The 17770-nt window shown below is 43.9% G+C and overlaps 1 protein-coding gene across 2 annotated transcripts in view; it reads left to right on the forward strand.

The window, feature by feature from the left end:
• The window catches only part of iqck (IQ motif containing K), a 111960-nt gene that overhangs the window by 11596 nt on the left and 82594 nt on the right, over window positions 1-17770 (forward strand). The window contains exons 3-5 of one of the 2 annotated variants that reach the window (XM_078559179.1): window positions 622-719; window positions 5305-5357; window positions 10802-10879. In XM_078559179.1, the coding sequence (XP_078415305.1) occupies window positions 622-719; window positions 5305-5357; window positions 10802-10879 (229 nt within the window). The remainder of the gene's footprint in view (window positions 1-621; window positions 720-5304; window positions 5358-10801; window positions 10880-17770) is intronic. The other variant, XM_078559180.1, reaches the window with a different exon arrangement.

Below are 17770 nucleotides of genomic sequence, written 5' to 3' on the forward strand. Positions count from 1 at the left end.
TTTCCTGTTTCATATTCCCTGGTTATTTCCCCTCCCGTCCTCATGACGTATGATGTTAAAAGCCTCGTATACCTCATTTGTGAAGTCCAGTGTATGAGTCCAGACAGTGAGTGAAAGCACATTGTTTGAGGACACCATAATGGAACCAAACCCATCGCCCAATGTTCCCTCATGCACGCCTTCTTGCAGCAGTTGCAGCATTGTGATGAGGGAAAAAGATTCTTTGGTTTCTCTTTCTCCAAACCCACCTTTCCTCCTTGCCCCGCCACCTTCCACAGCTTTATTAACTGGCTGGGGCTAGTAACAGTGTGTTACCACCAAAGATTCCTGTTTTTAGTAGTGCTTAAAACTGGACTGGTATGAAGTATTGGCTGCAGTTTTTGTGCTATAAGGCAAACTAGTTTCCCTTGGTTTAGCTCCAGTGACCTCGTGATTTTTACAATGCCTGAAGCCAATGCACCAACTGCTATTTCTGTGATCCTTTCATCAAAAAGTGCCCACTAAAACATTCAGTTACAATCTAAATGTAGCCACTTTTGAAACAAGAAATGTATTATGTTATCAAGAATATCAGATTCCTTTTTGTGATTTTTGTTTTCTTTCTACTCATAATTTGTCAAGGTTCTCCAAGACAGTATTTGGAACACTACATATTTCCTGTACTTCTCCCAGGCCTGTTTGAAACCCTCAAACAAGCTAAAATTGAGAAATGCTTTGAGGTTAGTGCCTTTTATCAGTTTAATATTTTTAGGCAACTTTCATTGTTAAGACCAATATTTTAGTTGATATTATGATTGGATTTTTCTCATCTTGTTTTCATAAATTTTCTCAGTTCCACTACCAGGGGGGGACAATGACATGCTTCCACTATTGTAATATAACATCTGGTTACAAGTGTATGTGAGTGATGCAAGTCAACTTCCCATAACAAGAGTGCTGTGCCCATGCTCAACATCTCCTTTGTGTCAAAAATCAACAGACTGCTGAATCTCAGATTAAAATTCTAACTATGGTACAGCAAATCAGGGCTTCCTTGCTGTTACTTGTCTCCAACACTTGTTTCAATTTTATCTTCTTTTAAAAATTAGTTTTGTGCATGTAAACATGGTAATTTCATACCTTCATCTTGAGGTACAAGTATCGGTTTCCATTTCTAGGCTCATATTCTAGCTCTCTGGTTCTACTTTGATTCAGTGTTGACCTATCAAATACAATGGGTAAAATAAACCTCATACCTTTTTGTCCATTCCCTGCTTATAGCCCAGCAAATTTAGATCAACAGCTCACCTCCCAACTCTCCATTCCAGAGCTGATGGATACTTCAATCGGCATTCACATTTTACCCTAATCCACAATCCTGACCTCTCACTGTGTGCTGGGACTTGGAGCTTGCCTTCCACTCAATTCCTACCAATAGGAAGTACAATTTAAGCACAATGAGAGAGGTTAAGTAGTTTTATTTCTATCCTTGCTTCCAGTTAAGCAGGTTTGCAACCATACCTACTCACGTTCCACCACTGGCCTGAATTAGAGCTGGTGAAATTTAATAATGCAAATAAATTGAAGTGACTGACATTTTGAGTGCGCTTAAATACTATTATTTGACACTCACACTTGAGTACTTGAACTGCTGTCCACACATTAACATTTCTAATAAGCTTTGTATGCTCAAGCAAAACTGTTTAATTGTTAATCTTTACAATTAAACTTCCAATGGAATCAAATTTTAAAATGACTAACCAACAAAAGTGACAATTTTTCAGATTCACACCCACTGAGCATTGTATTTAATGACTACAGAGTATTTATAGTGGTTTTGTCGTGTTTCTAAACCTTGAGTGCTTATGCAACTGTTTCCATTTCACTGTAATCTAAGTAAGACATCTGACAGCAACAATGCACATTGTGCAGATATTTCCTCTGTTTTCCTGTACCATTACTTCATTGCCAGTTTACTTTTCCAAATGAGCAAAAAGTTTCCAACTCAAATTCATATTCAAGCTCATAAATTATTTTGCTTATCACAAAAAATGTACAGTAGAGATGACTTCCTTTGTTTTTTCCTTCAATTTGTGTGTGTAATTTTGTATTATTGAGCAAATTAAGGTGACAATGAACTAACATCTCTCTTAACATTCTTTTTCATTGAGGTCAAAAGTCAAAATGAACCTCCCATATGTTTGGGAGTGGAAACAAGTTTGATTAAAGCCAAGGGCTGAATGCCTCCTTTTAGAAAATGTACAATTCCTGCAAGGCAATATATCATTTGCTGCTAAATGTTAATTATTAATCAGCCATCATTTCCTGGCCACATGTGTTAATGTACTCTGCATTATATGTTTCCTGATCTCCATTGAACATCGGCAAGAGTAACGGCATTGCTTGCAACCCACTCCCAGTAAAATAAAAGAAAAATACTGCCAGAAATCTGAAATAAAAACAGAAAATGCTGAAAAAATTCAGCAAGTCTGGCAACACCTGTGGAGAGAGAAACAGGATTGACATTTTGAGTTCATATGACTCTTCTTCACAGCTGAAGAAAGTTAGAAAAGTGATGGGTTTTATGCTGTTGAAAACTCAGTGGAGGGGGATTGCTGCTGGAGCAGGTGGCACAAAATAGGTCAGGGATAGGTTGGAGCTCAAGAGAGATAAAATGACAAAGATGTCACGGACACAAGACAAAGGGAGTGGTAATGATAGTATTAAAGACGACCATATTCCAGAGAAACCCAACGCAAACTGGAGGAACAGCACCTCATCTTTTGATTAGGCACTTTACAGCCTGCTGGGCTTAACATTGTGTTCAATAAATTCAGACCATGAACTCTGTACTCCATCTTGATTTTTTTTCCTCCCCCTCCCTCTGCTGTCAGGTGCCAATATGTATCTTGTTTTCATGTTTTGTTTTCAGAAAGCACTGACCCTTGTTCTGCTATTAACACACTGGTGTCTTGCTTTTAGACAGGGTTGACCTTTATGCTGCTATTGACACCTGCTTTAGCCTTTCACCTAAATAAAGGGAACTACGATAGTATGAGGCACGAGTTGGCAATGATGGATTGGGGAACCTTACTAAAAGGATTGACAGTGGATAGGCAATGGCTAATATTTAAGGAATGTATACATGAATTACAACAATTATTCATTCCTGTCTGGCGCAAAAATAAAACAGGAAAGGTGGCTCAACCATGGATTATAAAAGAAATTAGGGATATTATTAGACCCAAAGGGGAGACATATAAAATTGTCAGAAAAAGCAGCAAGCCTGAGGATTGGGAGCAGTTTAGAATCAGTAAAAGTGGACAAAAAGGTTGATCAAGAAGGGAAAATGGAGTATGAGAGTAAACTTGCAAGGAACATAAAAACTGACTGTAAAAGCTTCGATAAATATGTGAAGAGAAAAAGATTAGCAAAGACAAAATTAGGCCCCTTAGAGTCAGAGCCGGGGAAAATTATAATGGGGAACAAAGAAATGGCAGAAGAATTGAACACATATTTTGGTTCTGTCTTCACAAAAGAGGACAAAAATAATTGGCTAGAAATGTTAGGGAACCAAGGGTCTAGTGAGAGGGAGGAATTGAAGAAAATCAGCATTAGTAAAAAAAAGGTGCTAGAGAAATTAATGGGGTTAAAGGCTGAAAAATTCCCAGGGCCTGATAATCTACATCCCAGAGTACTAAAGGAAGTGGCCCTGGAAATATTGGATGCATTGGTGGTCATCTTCCAAAATCCTATGGACTCTGAAGCAGTTCCTACAGATTGGAGGGTGGCAAATGTAACCCCACTATTTAAAAAAAGGAGGGAGAGAGAAAACAGAGAATTACAGACCAGTTAGCCTAACATCAGTAGTGGGGAAAATGCTGGAGTCTATTATAAAAGACATGGTAACAGAACACTTGGAAAGAATTAACGGGATTAGACAAAGTCAGCATGGATTTATGAAAGGGAAATCATGCTTAACTAATCTACTGGAGTTTTTTGAGGATGTAGCTAGTAGAATGGATAAGGGAGAACCAGTGGATGTGGTGTATTTGGATTTCAAGAAGACCTTTTGATAAGGTCCCACATAAGAGGCTAGTTGGTAAAATTAAAGCACATGGCATCAGGGGTAATATACTGGCATGGATTGAGAATTGGCTGACAGACCGGAAACAGAGAGTGGGAACAAATGGGTCTTTTTCCGGGTGGCAGGCGGTGACTAGTGGTGTACCGCAGGAATCAGAGGTTGGGCCCCAGCTATTGACAATATATATAAATGACTTGGATGAGAGAACCAAATGCAATATTTCCAAGTTTGCTGATGACACATAACTGAGCGGGGTTGTGAGGAGGTTGCAAGGAGGCTTCAGGGCGATTTGGACAAGTTGTGTGTGTGGGCAAACAAATGGCAGATGCAGTATAACGTGGATAAATGTGAAGCTATACGCTTCGGTGTGAGAAACAGAAAGGCAGAGTATTATTTAAATGGTGATATACTGGGAAATGTGGATGTACAAAGGGATCTGGGTGTCCTTGTACACCAGTCAATGAAAGTAAATAGGCAGGTGTAGCAAGCAATGAGGAAGGCAAATGGTATGTTGGCCTTCATTGCAAGAGGATTTGAGTTCAGAAGTAGGGATGTCTGAGAAAAATTTCTTCACTCAGAGGGTGGTCAACCTGTGGGAATTTTCTACCACAGAAGGCTGTGGAGGCCAGGTCACTGAGTATATTCAAGAGAGAAATTGATAACTTTTTGGATATTAGGGGCATCAAGTGTAATGGAGAGAAAGCAGGAATACGGCGTTGAGATAGAGGATCAGCCATGATCATATTGAATGGTGGAACAGGCTCGAAGGGCCAGATGGCCTATCCTGCTCCTAGTTTCTATGTATCTAAGTGTCTGCCACACTGGAATGAAAATCCCAACTTTTGGGGCACTTTCCCCTGGGTCGGGCTTGTGAATCCGGGAAGTGTCCCGACTATGCATTCCTGAACTGGGAGCAAAAATTCGGGCCTTTGGATCTGTTTGTATTCCCTTAGGAGAAGCCAAATAAATCAATTATTTTTTTGTTTTCTGTTGCCTTTCATTCTATATACACATGTATGCCCAATTGCTAGTTCAAACACAGGCTGTGTCTTCTGAGATGAAATTTGGCAGAAACCCAACTTTCACATTAATGGAGAAAGTGGCTAGATAAATGCTACAGGTTTGCTCTTCACAAAGATAATTGTGATTTCTTGACTGGTTTGAGGTCCATAGTCATTTAACATGTGTTTCTTTGTAGTTAATTAATTTTGCAATCTCGCATTTGCTTTTCTTTGCAGAGAAAAAGAACTAAGTTTAATGCTTGTGACTTTCTGACAGAATGGTTGTACAAGTAAGTTTCTTGTCTGTTAGCAGCTCTCTTTCAATTTATTTAGTATTATAGATGGGGAACAGCCTTAGTATATTGGCCTTAAATTATTTGAACTGTGTCTTATACGCCAGAGGTGTGAGCAATAATTTAAAATATGGGCCGGAATACTCCCATGCCCCCACTGGCAGGATCAATGCCGGGCAGGGGGGAGGATTTGGCGGGAGGCCTAAAAATCGGCTTCACACCGGTGTGAATTATCAGTGGGATCTTCCGATGCTGCCTGCCATGGCAGATCGGGAAACCCGCTGGAGGCAGGCGTGAAGCTGATTTACATCCAGCTAATGGGATGCAAATGAAGGCCCGACTGGAATTTTCCCCTACACTCAGTCTCCATTACGCCAGCCCAGAACGCGTCTGGAGAAGCGTGACGTGCAGAAGTTGGGACTCACTTTGCTCAGGTCGTGGACATCCAAGAAGAAGGTGCTGAAGGCCGACAGCTACCAGACCCTGGATACACGTGGCATCGCATGCTGGGTGGACCCTCATGCACGTGGCTCCTCCATGAAGCAGCTCTTGGAAGGTGGGAGGTCTCCACGCAGCAGCTTCAACTTTGCTGAGGCTTCGGATCTTCATGGTCTGCGCTGATGCTTTGGCCCTGCCTCGGAACTTTATGGATTTTGCCATGGGCTGGGGGGGATGCGGCGAAGGAGTGGGGCGGAGAGGATGGTTAGAGTGACAGGGGGCAGAGGGAGCCAGTAGTTTGAGGGTGTGTCAATAACAGTAGAAGGGGCGGTGAGGGTGGTTGGTGGGGACTTGGAGATAGACACGGACCCTGGGGGTGGGAAGGAGGAGAACGGAGAGTTCAACGTGGACGGGGGTGGGGTTCTCTGAAAGGTAGAGAACATGCATGTTCACCTGGACATCCTGGAATGAGAAGGGTTTAGGTTGTAAGGTGATGTTGGAGAGGTCGATAGTTATGCCAGGGGTGCCTATTGTTCTGGGGAAAAGGACATGGGTGGTTGGGGAGGGGAATTGGTGGGGGAGCTCATCAGAAATGTGACTGCTGTCATCCTTGCGATATCGAAAGTGAGCGGAGCCTCATGTTGGACAGGCACAGGTGCTGCATGGGAGAGCAATGAATGGGTGGATGGAGATGCAGCTCAGTTCAGTTGAACAACTGAAAGCGATCCCCAGCAGGCAGCATTGAAAATGCTGGGGACAGTAAGATGAGTGTGATGGATGAAGGCTCCGCGTGGGTGGGAGAGTGCTTGCACAAGGCTCTGAAAGGTCCTGCCACAGACACTCCTCCCTCCAGAATCACTCGTGGTCCGGATGTGTGCAACTGAGCTGCTAGTGTGGGCAGGAGGTCTCGTGAAGCCAGTATAATGACGCTAAATGACAACAATAGACATTGGACCATAACTTCCGAAATCCCCAGCGTCGGATTTAGGGGGTACCCCAAAGATGCACTGGGAATCCCTCTCAGATGTCCCAAAGTAAGAATTTTTATGACAATTGCCAAGAAGGGCAAACTTCATCTGGATATTTGCCCTGCTCTAGGAACCATTTGAAAATTCAATTAAATCACCAACTTCAGATGGTTCCACCAGGGTTACACCAATAATTACCCAGAAAAAGTTAGATGAATTAAAACTTTTTCTAACTTCTGGGTAACTATTGTAAACACCCAGATCAACCCCCATGGAACTCCCCCCACACCCCTGACCACACCCCACAAGGATTCCCCCACTCGTCCCTGACCTCCAACTCCCCCACCCACCAGCCCCCTGATCTCCGAGACCCCCTTGACCTCCGAGACTCCTGACCTCCAACTCCTCCCAACCCCCACCCCTCCAAACTTCAACTACGACCTCCAACCCCAGCCTCTGACCTCCACCCCCCTAACCTCTGACTCCCCACCCCATCCCACCAGTCTCCAGCTTTCCCGATCCACGGCGCCCCCCACCCCCGACATCTGAACCCCCATCCCCATGACCTCCAACACCCCAACCCCACACTCACCCAACCTATGACCCCCCCCAACCACCCCAATCTCCGACCCCCAAACCCCCCACCCTCCGATCTCCCCCAACCTAAAAAAGAAATAAGGAGGGAGAAGATTAAATATGAGGGTAAACTAGCCAATAATATAAAAGAACATTGCAAGAGTTTTTTTTAGATATATAAAGGGTAAGAGAGAGGCAAAAGTGGACTTTGGGCCGCTGGAAAATGATGCTGGAGAAGTAGTAGTGGGGAACAAAGAAATGGCGGAGGAACTGAATAGGTACTTTGCATCAGCCTTCACAGTGGAAGACACGAGTGACATCCCCAAAGTTCAAGAGAGTCGGGGGGCAGAGGTGAGTATGGTGGTCATTACCAAGGAGAAGGTGCTAGGAAAACTGAAAGGTCTGAAGGTGGATAAATCACTTGGACCAGATGGATTACACCCCAGAGTTCTGAAGGAGATAGCTGAAGAGATAGTGGAGGCGTTAGTGGTGATCTTTCAGGAATCACTGGAGTCAGAGAGGGTCCCAGAGGACTGGAAAATCGCTAGTGTAACCCCCCTGTTTAAGAAGGGAGTGAGGCAAAAGACGGGAAATTACAGGCTGATTAGCCTGACCTCGGTCGTTGGTAAGATTTTAGAGTCCATTATTAAGGATGAGATTTCAGAATACTTGGAGGTGCATGGTAAAATAGGGCAAAGTCAGCATGCTTTCATCAAGGGGAGTCATGCCTGACAAATCTGTTAGAATTCTTTGAGGAGGTAACGAGTAGGTTAGACAAAGGAGAGCCAATGGATGTTATCTACTTGGACTTCCAGAAGGCCTTTGACAAGGTGCCGCACAGGAGGCTGCTCAGTAAGATAAGAGCCCATGGTGTTAGAGGCAAGGTACTAGCATGGATAGAAGATTGGCTGTCTGGCAGGAGGCAGAGAGTGGGGATAAGGAGGTCCTACTCAGGATGGTGGCCGGTGACTAGTGGAGTTCCACAGGGGTCAGTGTTGGGACCACAACTTTTCACTTTATACATTAATGATCTAGATGAAGAAACTGAGGGCATCCTGGCTAAGTTTGCAGATGATACAAAGATAGGTGGAGGGACAGGTAGTATTGAGGAGGCGGGGAGGCTGCAGAAGGATTTGGACAGGTTAGGAGAATGGGCAAAGAAGTGGCAGATGGAATACAATGTGGGGAAGTGTGAGGTCATGCACTTTGGTAGGAAGAATAGAGGCATAGACTATTTTCTAAATGGGGAGATAATTCAGAAATCTGGAGTGCAAAAGGACTTGAGAGTCCTAGTCCAGGATTCTCTTAAGGTTAACTTGCAGGTTGAGTCAGTAGTTAGGAAGGCAACTGCAATGTTGGCATTTATTTTGAGAGGACTAGAATATAAAAGCAGGGATGTGTTGCTGAGGCTTTATAAGGCTCTGGTCAGACCACATTTAGAATATTGTGAGCAATTTTGGGCCCCATATCTCAGGAAGGATGTGTTGGCCCTGGAGAGGGTCCAGAGGAGGTTCACAAGAACGATCCCAGGAATGAAAGGCTTAACATATGAGGAACATTTGAGGACTCTGGGTCTATACTCAATGGAGTTTAGAAGGATGAGGGGGGATCTGATTGAAACTTACAGAATACTGAAAAGCCTGGATAGAGTGGATGTGGGGAAGATGTTTCCATTAGTAGGAGAGACTAGGACCCGAGGGCACAGCCTCAGAGTAAAGGGAAGACCTTTTAGAACAGAGATGAGGAGAAACTTCTTTAGCCAGAGAGTGGTGAATCTATGGAATTCATTGCCACAGAAGGCTGTGGAGGCCAGGTCATTGAGTATATTTAAGACCGAGATAGATAAGTTCTTGATTGGTAAGGGGATCAAAGGTCACGGGGAGAAGGCGGGAGAATGGGGTTGAGAAACTTATCAGCTATGATTGAATGGCAGAGCAGACTCAATGGGCCGAAAGGCCTAATTTCTGCTCCTATGTCTTATGGTCTTATAACCCCTGCTCTCCGGTCCTCCACAACACCCCCCGCCCCCCCCTCAAAATCCTATCCACTTATCTTAAACACATACCTTCTCCCTGGCCTGACAATTTCACTGGGCCCTTTAAACTTACCTGCTTCACGGCAGCTAGTGCCGTAAAAAAGGGTCGTGGCCTCCTTGAATCTGGCAGAGCCACACTTTGCTGGGACCTGCAAAGAGTCTTTTGATGCAGGCCCCAAGCAGCTCCAGCATCAGTGTAATTTTCCATGGCAGGTAAGTATGTATTTATTTCTTCTAATTCCTGCGGGCCATCACTTTTTGATACCAGTTAGAAGTTACCGCCCATTATTTAGTGAGATTGGATATATTTGCAGCTAATACAGTGACAACGTTCACTCGTGAAACCACTTGAGATCAAATTTTCTTGATTTTGCGTTCCCTACCACTCCTTCTAGGTGCTGCCCTGACATCCGCAGCAGGGGCGGAGGCAGCCTTTGGAGTTGTTTGCCCTGTTGTCTTTGATGGCTTCGGCTTGCATCCTTGGAGAGCTGAGACCTGAAGGGCCCTGGCTTACCTGTGGGTCAGCTGCTCCCTCTGCGGTGACAGAGGATGAGGTTGAAGGGGTCACAGGCAAAGGGGATTCAGAGAGAGCGGACAGCATCTGAGATTCCTAAGTGGATGACCCAGGGGTGTCCAGTTGCTGCTCCTCCCCCCTCCTCCTCAGGGGCTGGGGCTGACGCCTGATATGGAGTACCCCTCCTCCTTCTCGGGCCTTGCTGTGTTCCTGGAGTGGGATAGAAGAGTGCAAGTGACAGCATCAACTGCCTCCAACATGGAGGCCATTCGACCCTCAGGTTTACATTGAGTGGATGAATCCTTACTAGGTGAACACCCAAGGCTGAGCTCCCCATCACCAGTGCCTCTGTTCTGCTCCACTCCTGCGAGCTCAGATGCCCTCTCCTTGAATTCCAGCAGAGATGTGAAAAATGGTAGCCCCCCCTCCCATCTTCTCATTATCTCTGCAATTGTGATGGAGCTTCTCCTGCTCAAAGAAGAAAATATGTTTAAGAGGAGTTGCATGTTGCATGGATTGGAGCAGTGGAAATTAGTTCATTTATCATACCTCCCCTCGTAAGATAGCCCACTTTTGTGACATGTCATCACTGGTGCAATATGGCACCCGGATATGATGGCGGGACACACGCTATCAAGCTCACCCCACAACGGAAGACGGTGCGAAACCCCCGGATGCATTATTAATTCTGTCGGGGCTGGAGATATGGCGTGGTTTCCTGTCGGCCTCCCAGCGGGAGACACTCCCCACCCCCGCTGCTGCCGCCACAGGACTTCGTCCTGGATGCGAGAATTCCGCCCGTATCTGTTTACTTGCTTAAGTAATGTATTTCTGTTTTTGGTAAAGCATATTATTACTTGTAATAAATGAAAGAAAAACTAATTATAATTTTGATCTTTTCATTTTGTAGCAAGAACCTAAAGAGATCAGACAAGGAATTTGTTGCCTTCAATGAAATTCCCTTTGTTAAGAAGTGGCTTAAAGATCAGTGAGTACTTAATCAATCTGATAAAAATAGGTATCTTTCCATTTGCAAATGACAGACTCTTTCAAAGCCAACAGATAGTTCTGTCATAAGGGTTATATCAAAAGATGTGCTGTGAAAAAAGACAAGAATTGAAGAATATGGGTTGCCCATTTACTCCATTACACTTATAATTGATAATAGAACAAAATCCAGGAAAACTATATATTTTTAAACAAATATTGAATTGGTGATGAATGAATCATCTTATTGGAAAAGAACTTGTATGATTCTTAATCAGGTCAAATTTTCAGTGAAATGTGAGTCAGAATGCCCTAATTAGTCACACACACATAATTGTTTTTGAAAATTGACTAGACCACTGAGGTTACTTACTGTTCCCTTGGCATTATTTACATAATGAGGCCAAATGTCATGGAACCACCATAAAGGTGTCAAAATATTGCTTAGTACAACGAAAAAGACAATCATTATTCTAACTTTCTTTTTATGATAACTCTTATTGAAAGTTACTTTTTAGGAATAAATGACCAATAGCTTTTTAAAACAAATAGAGGTAATCTATTTAGAGCATAGTTTTGGAGATGTCTGATTTTGTAGGAGCTTTTATCAATAACTAAGAGGAACTCCACACAAACTGCTGAATGACCGTGCAGGGTGGGTGGTTAGGTTCAAGTATGTCCGCTCATAGTTACTTCATACCTACTCCTTTCATAGGTGTATGCTCCCAGCGTATACAATTATTTATTTTTTATTGAGGAGAAAATTAGACACTCTACTGGAAATGCGATTTTTTTTAAAGAAAGAACACAGTCACGCAGCGAGTAACGATTATTATCGGAAGTCATTTCCCCCTAGTCCAGCTTGATAAGTAATCAAAATATAACCATCAGATTTAAAGGAGCTACATTTCAAAATTCATATCAAAAACGTTATTGATTTTAATATCCTTTGGAATCTGTCACAAAACATTTTATTTTTCATCAATTTTATTGACTTGATTTCTCCTGCTGTTGAGTCTACCATTTGGCAATCAATACTACAAGGCGATTACATCATGCATTTGTTGTTGCATGACAGTAACATTAATGGACAAACTCAATGAACATCCTCTTGTACTCTTCTTGGAGATATTTCTTAATAGCATTGACTTAGGTCTGAGAGTAAATTGTGTACCACTAAAATAGGGGAACCTAGGAGGGGAGAAAATAGACAATGTTTAAAAATTTAGAAGTTAAACCATAAAAACCTATAGAAGAAAAAAATGAAGGAAAACATAATAACAAACCTTTTCACATTGATAATCCCTTTTCTGTCCTAGGGATGTAATCCCTAATGAGTGATTTAAATTTATACTAATCAAGGGGCTGGAATTGCATATTGGGAAATGGAACACTTTTTATAAAGGATAAAGACTCCTTTTGGTCTTAACCTCAAGAGGAACATCAATGTGATTTTTTTTTCATTTCAGTCATCAGGCAACCTGTGGCCTCTCTGGGTGAAGCTGCCAATTAATAATGAATTAAAGACAGCTTGATGTTATGCTGAAATTCATTTCTGTTGGATTTCTAACTATGAGGGTAAATAGTCATTTACAGAATGACAGAAATTGCGGAAATAGCCAGCAGAGCAGGCAGCAGTCATGCGGAGAGAAACAGAACTGACGGGTGGATTTTTAGGTCTCACCGGTTGGGGTAGTGGGGAGGGTAACTGGTAGGGGAGGGTGGTGCTGAAAATCGTGGCTCAGGCCAGCGTGCTGGTTTCCCATTGCTGTTCCGCCTCTGGCGGGTTTCCTCAGAACTGGAGAAGGTGGGACTCCGAAACCAACCCTATTTGGGAATGGAGCCAGTTAATATTGTTAACGAGCTTTTTGTCTGCTTGTTGAAGGTCAATTTGGAATTTTGGTGCATGGCTTGCATGCTGGATCAAGGACAGGCAGCAACACAGCAGGGAGCCAGTCATGGCCACACCATGATATTAGGTGGGTGCATGAAAGGGAGCATGGCTGAGAGGGGCATGCAGCCATTGACACACTGGTGCCCATGGTGTGTGCAGACGTTGTGAAAGTGTGGTTTGTACGTGCACGGGCAGTGTAGAGGGTTGTGGCTCCACCTAGCATCGCAGAGGCATAAGAGGAAGGAGTTAGGCTCCAGTTATTATTGGGAACCCAGCTGAGCACAAAGAAGGCAACAGCTGATAATGAGAGCATGACTCTCAGATTTTGGGTCTAGGGGCGTTGAAGATCAGTATCCCCTGCATGAGAGGTAGAGAAGGGCAGAGGAGAGGGTCAAGTGACATGAAGGCAAGGGAGGCCATACGCTCAGCATAGGATCTACCAGTGAAGACAGAGCTATCTTGAGACATTGAAGAACCAGTGCCATAGGAGACTGTCTCTATCCATGTAGATCTCTGCTCACAGAGATTTGTGCCCTTATGTTGGAAGATCCCATATCTTGCAGCCTTGCTCATAGTTGCTAACATCACGACATCACTGTGATCTTGAACCTCTTTGTTTCTGGCTCCTTCAAGGATCAGCTGTGGACATGGCCTTATAGGTACAGAGGGCAGTGGGTTTCTCTTCCATCACTGGCTTTCCCCAGGCGCAGGGCATCACTGATTGCCCCTATGTGACCATCAAGGCACCAAGTGACTTACCAGTGAGATTCATCAACAGGAAAGCTTCCACTCCCTCAAATGTTCAACTGACGTACGACCACAGCAAGAGCTTCACAACAGTGAACACTTAATTTCTTGGCAGTTGCCATGACTCCTTCATCATCTGGCAGTCCAGAGTGTCACAGCTCTTTATTCTACCAGCCCGACCCCTACCAACTCCCAGATTATGCGGATAGATTCTAGGGGACAAGGATTTCCCTTGAAGAGATGGCGACTCAACCCTTTACGTGACTCCGAGGCAGAACCACATAGGCACTACAGCTGAAGCCATTTACTCACAAGGACTCACAAGCAGGCCATTGGTCTTCTGAGGATCCGGTTTTGGTGCCCTGTAGTATGCTCCTGCAAGGGTCTTGTGTATTGTGATGGTCTGCTGCACTCTCCATAACATGCCCTCTCGAGAGGTGTGGACCTTGAAGAGGGTGAGATACTGGAATGACATAGCTCATTGGAGGAAGAGGAGGAAGATGCAGAACACAGTGGTGTCCATGCTGCACAGAGAAGTGGCTGGGGCCCAGCGCAGGACTCAGGGGTCTCTTCAGGATGCTGTCAAATCAATGGTCATCTGATCTAGGCATGTTTCAGCTCTGAGCCCTCTAATTCAGGAGGACAGCATGGACAACGCTTTGAGCTGCCTGTTAGAACACTTCCATTGAAGATGCAGCCTGGAATAGATCCGGATGATGCACATCTGTCCAGATATTTCACTGTCCCCTTCAATGGCCCTTGCTTCCCTTCACCATCTCTTCCTCTTTACCAATCCCGCCTCTAAAATATGTAAGATCGCATGCCTGGCATCATGTGCCAAATTTACATTGTGTACAAGAAGTGAAGTGTGCACTTACATGTGAGGCAAACGCCATTGAATCACTTAGTGCTTTGCCCAATGTGGCGTCCTTCGCTCTTGGCCACTCCTACGCGGTGCTCCCCCTGCCCCACAACCTTGTGGTCTCTGCTGAGGTGGAGGCAAACTGCTTGTTTGCATCTGCTTACAGCTGAGATGCACAGAGTGGTCATCCTCATCATGGAGTGCCAGTAGAGGCACATGTAGAAGCTGCTCTGCCAGTGTTAACGCAGGGGCAGACTCAGTCATTGGGTCCTGTTTCATAGATGGTTCCTTAGCCAGAGGGGCCAAGGAGTTTGATGATGCTGATAATGGCACCCCGTGAGAGGTGACACCCTCATACTCCTCGGTGGCTACCTCAGCCCTTGGCTCGCTCTTCTGTTCTTTCTCCATAACTCTGCAAATTATCTGATTCTCTTTTGAAAGTTACTATTGAATCTGCTTCAATCACCCTTTTAGGCAGTGCATTCCAGAATTCCACTAACTTCGACAGCAAAGCTGGAATAACTTACTTGAAGTGCCTAACTTCTTACCAAAAGCGAAATCAATTATCATAGTAGATTAGGGAGTAAAATTGATTAATATCTAAAACCAGTCTATGGTTTTTACAATAGATTTATAAGAATATACATAAAAGGTGATGATAAATGGACTGGGTATTGCATGCATGTTGTAAAACTTTTATTAAACTAAACCTCCCTTTTATTTTACTGCACAAATGGCTTTCAACTTTAAAGGCAATGGTATAAATGCAACCACAATTTTTTAGGTACACAAAGTGCACACACACACTGGCATGAGTCATACTTGGAGTGTTCTGGTGTTCTGACTCTTATGTATGCAGAAGTAGATCTCATTTCAAATACTAAATTATATGTCTAAATAGATAATGTAAGTGCTTAATATTTCTGTGCTGCATAAAGGTCTCAGCCCAATTCATATTCGTGATCTAGAAAACACATTGGTAGGGAAGGCACTTCCTTTCACTTTGAAGACTCAAAATAGGCACTGATATTGGAAAATTGATGGCTGCAATAATTGCAAATGCTATTTAACGCATGTTGCTGAAATAAACGTGTGACTGACAATATTATGCATTCATCTTCCAAGCAAATGACGTGGTATATAAAGAATGCCATTATAATGGAGCCAAAAATTGGCATGTTGCCTAGAGTAATAGTAAAGCAATTTGCATTAATATAGTGAATTTAAGTAAAGAATGTATTCAGGCACTTCAAAAATAATTGTAAGAAAAATACATGAAGGAAAAGCTCAGAAGCAGGGATTAATCTTGTTTAGATTAAATTAAATTAAAGCTTATTTAAAGAGATGGTGGAATTGAAAAAGAGATTGAAATTTAAGTAAGGAGCCCCAAAGAGTAGGAGTCAGATGGCCGAAAGTTCAGTTACCAGTAGCAGGGTAAAAGGAAGAGGAATGCATTGGCCTGAGTCAGAAGGGTGGAATGTCATCGGTGAGAACATGAATCTTATATGGATGGATCTTGATGTGGCATAGGATATATGCAGCAGAGTTTTGGACAAGCTGGAGTTTGGAGGGTGAATGTAGATTGGAGGTCAGCAAGAAGAGCATTAGAGAAGTTAAGCATGAAGGTGACACAAGCATGCTTAAGGATTTCAGTGATGGAATAGGTGGCGAAGGTCATAGTGGAGGTTGTAAAGTCACACGGGTAAGTGGTCTTGGGAATAAATAAGATGTGAAGTTTAAAGACAGATTGCCAAGATTAGACGAAGTAGTTAATACTTAGGGAAGGGGATGGAATGGAATTAGCATCAAGAAAGCAGCGTTTGTGATAAGGCTGAAGACAGTGGCTACACCTTTTTGATGTTGAGCTGTAGAAAGCTGTGACTTGTCCATCCATGATGTTCGACAGGCAGTTGTATAGCTTGGGAGCATTTAAAGGGTTGAGAGAGTTGATCTAGTATAATTTTGCTTGATTGTGACAGTTGACCTCTTCCTTGTGGACGGAGTTGTTGAGAGCCAGTGTGCAGATAAGGAAGAGTGACTCTGGACAGAAAGATCCTTGGGAGACCTATCAGTGTTGGGCATGGGGGAAAAGCCATTGATGAAGATTCCTTAACTTGTGTTCAAAGGGATGGGAATGGAACCATGCAAGGCCATCCAATGTAGCTGGATGACGAGAGAGGCAAGGACAATGGCATGGTTGAATGGCGGAGCAGACTCGATGGGCCGAATGGCCTAATTTCTGCTCCTATGTCTTATGGTTATCTGTATTGAACATTGCAGAATGCTCTGGGAGGATAAGGAGGAATTAAGTACCATGATCACAAAGAATGAATGTGACTGGGGGCTATTTCAGTGCTGAAGAAGTATAGAGTCAGGCAGGAGGAATTTGACTAGGAGCTTTGGGAGTGATAGGTGCAGCGTTTCAAGGTCCTTAGAGAAGAGAGGGAGATCCCTAATTGCCCTTGTGAAAGTGGTGGCAAGCTGCTTTCTTGAACTGCTGCAGCCCATGTGGTGTAGGTACACCCACAGTGCTGTTAGAGAGGGAGTTCCAGGATTTTGATCCAGCGACAGTGAAGGAACGGCGATATAGTTCCAAGCCACGATAGTTTGTGACTTGGAGGAGGACTTGCTGATGGTGGTGTTCCCGTGTATCTGTTGCCCTTGTCCCTCTAGGTAGTGGAGATCGTGGATTTGGAAGGTGCTGCCAAAGGGTCTGCGGTGAGTTGCTGGAGTGCATCTTGTAGGTGGTACACACTGCTACCACTGTGCATCAGCGGTGGAGGGAGTGATTGTTGAAGGTGGTGGATGGGGTACCAGTCAAGCGAGCTGTTTTGCCCTAGATGATATCGAGATTCTTGAGTCTTGTTGGAGCTGCACTCATCCAGGCAAGTGGAGAGTATTCCATCACACTCCTGACTTGTGCCTTGTAGATGATGGACAGGCTTTGGGAGTCAAGAGGTGAGTTACTCTCCGCAGAATTCCCAGCCTCTGACCTGCTCTTGTAGCCGCAGTGTATAAATGGCTGGTCCCAGTTCAGTTTCTGGTCAATAGTAACCCCCAGGATGTTGATAGTGGGGGATTCAGTGATGCTAATGCCATTGAATGTCAAGGGGTGATGGTTAGATTCTATCTTTTTGGAGATGGTCATTGCCCGGCACTTGTGTGGCGTGAATGTTACTTGCCACTTATTAGCTCAAGTCTGAATATTGTCCAGGTTTTGCTGTATATGTACATGGACTGCTTCAGTATCTGAAGAGTCACGAATAGTGCTGAAGTTGTGCAATCATCAGCGAACATCCCCACTGGAGCTGAGATGATTGACCTCCAACAGCCACAACCACCTTCTTTTGTGCTACCTATGACTCTAACCAGCAGAGCGTTTTTCCCCA

Source organism: Cetorhinus maximus, chromosome 15 (assembly GCF_964194155.1).
Source record: "Cetorhinus maximus chromosome 15, sCetMax3.hap1.1, whole genome shotgun sequence".
NCBI lineage: Eukaryota > Metazoa > Chordata > Chondrichthyes > Lamniformes > Cetorhinidae > Cetorhinus > Cetorhinus maximus.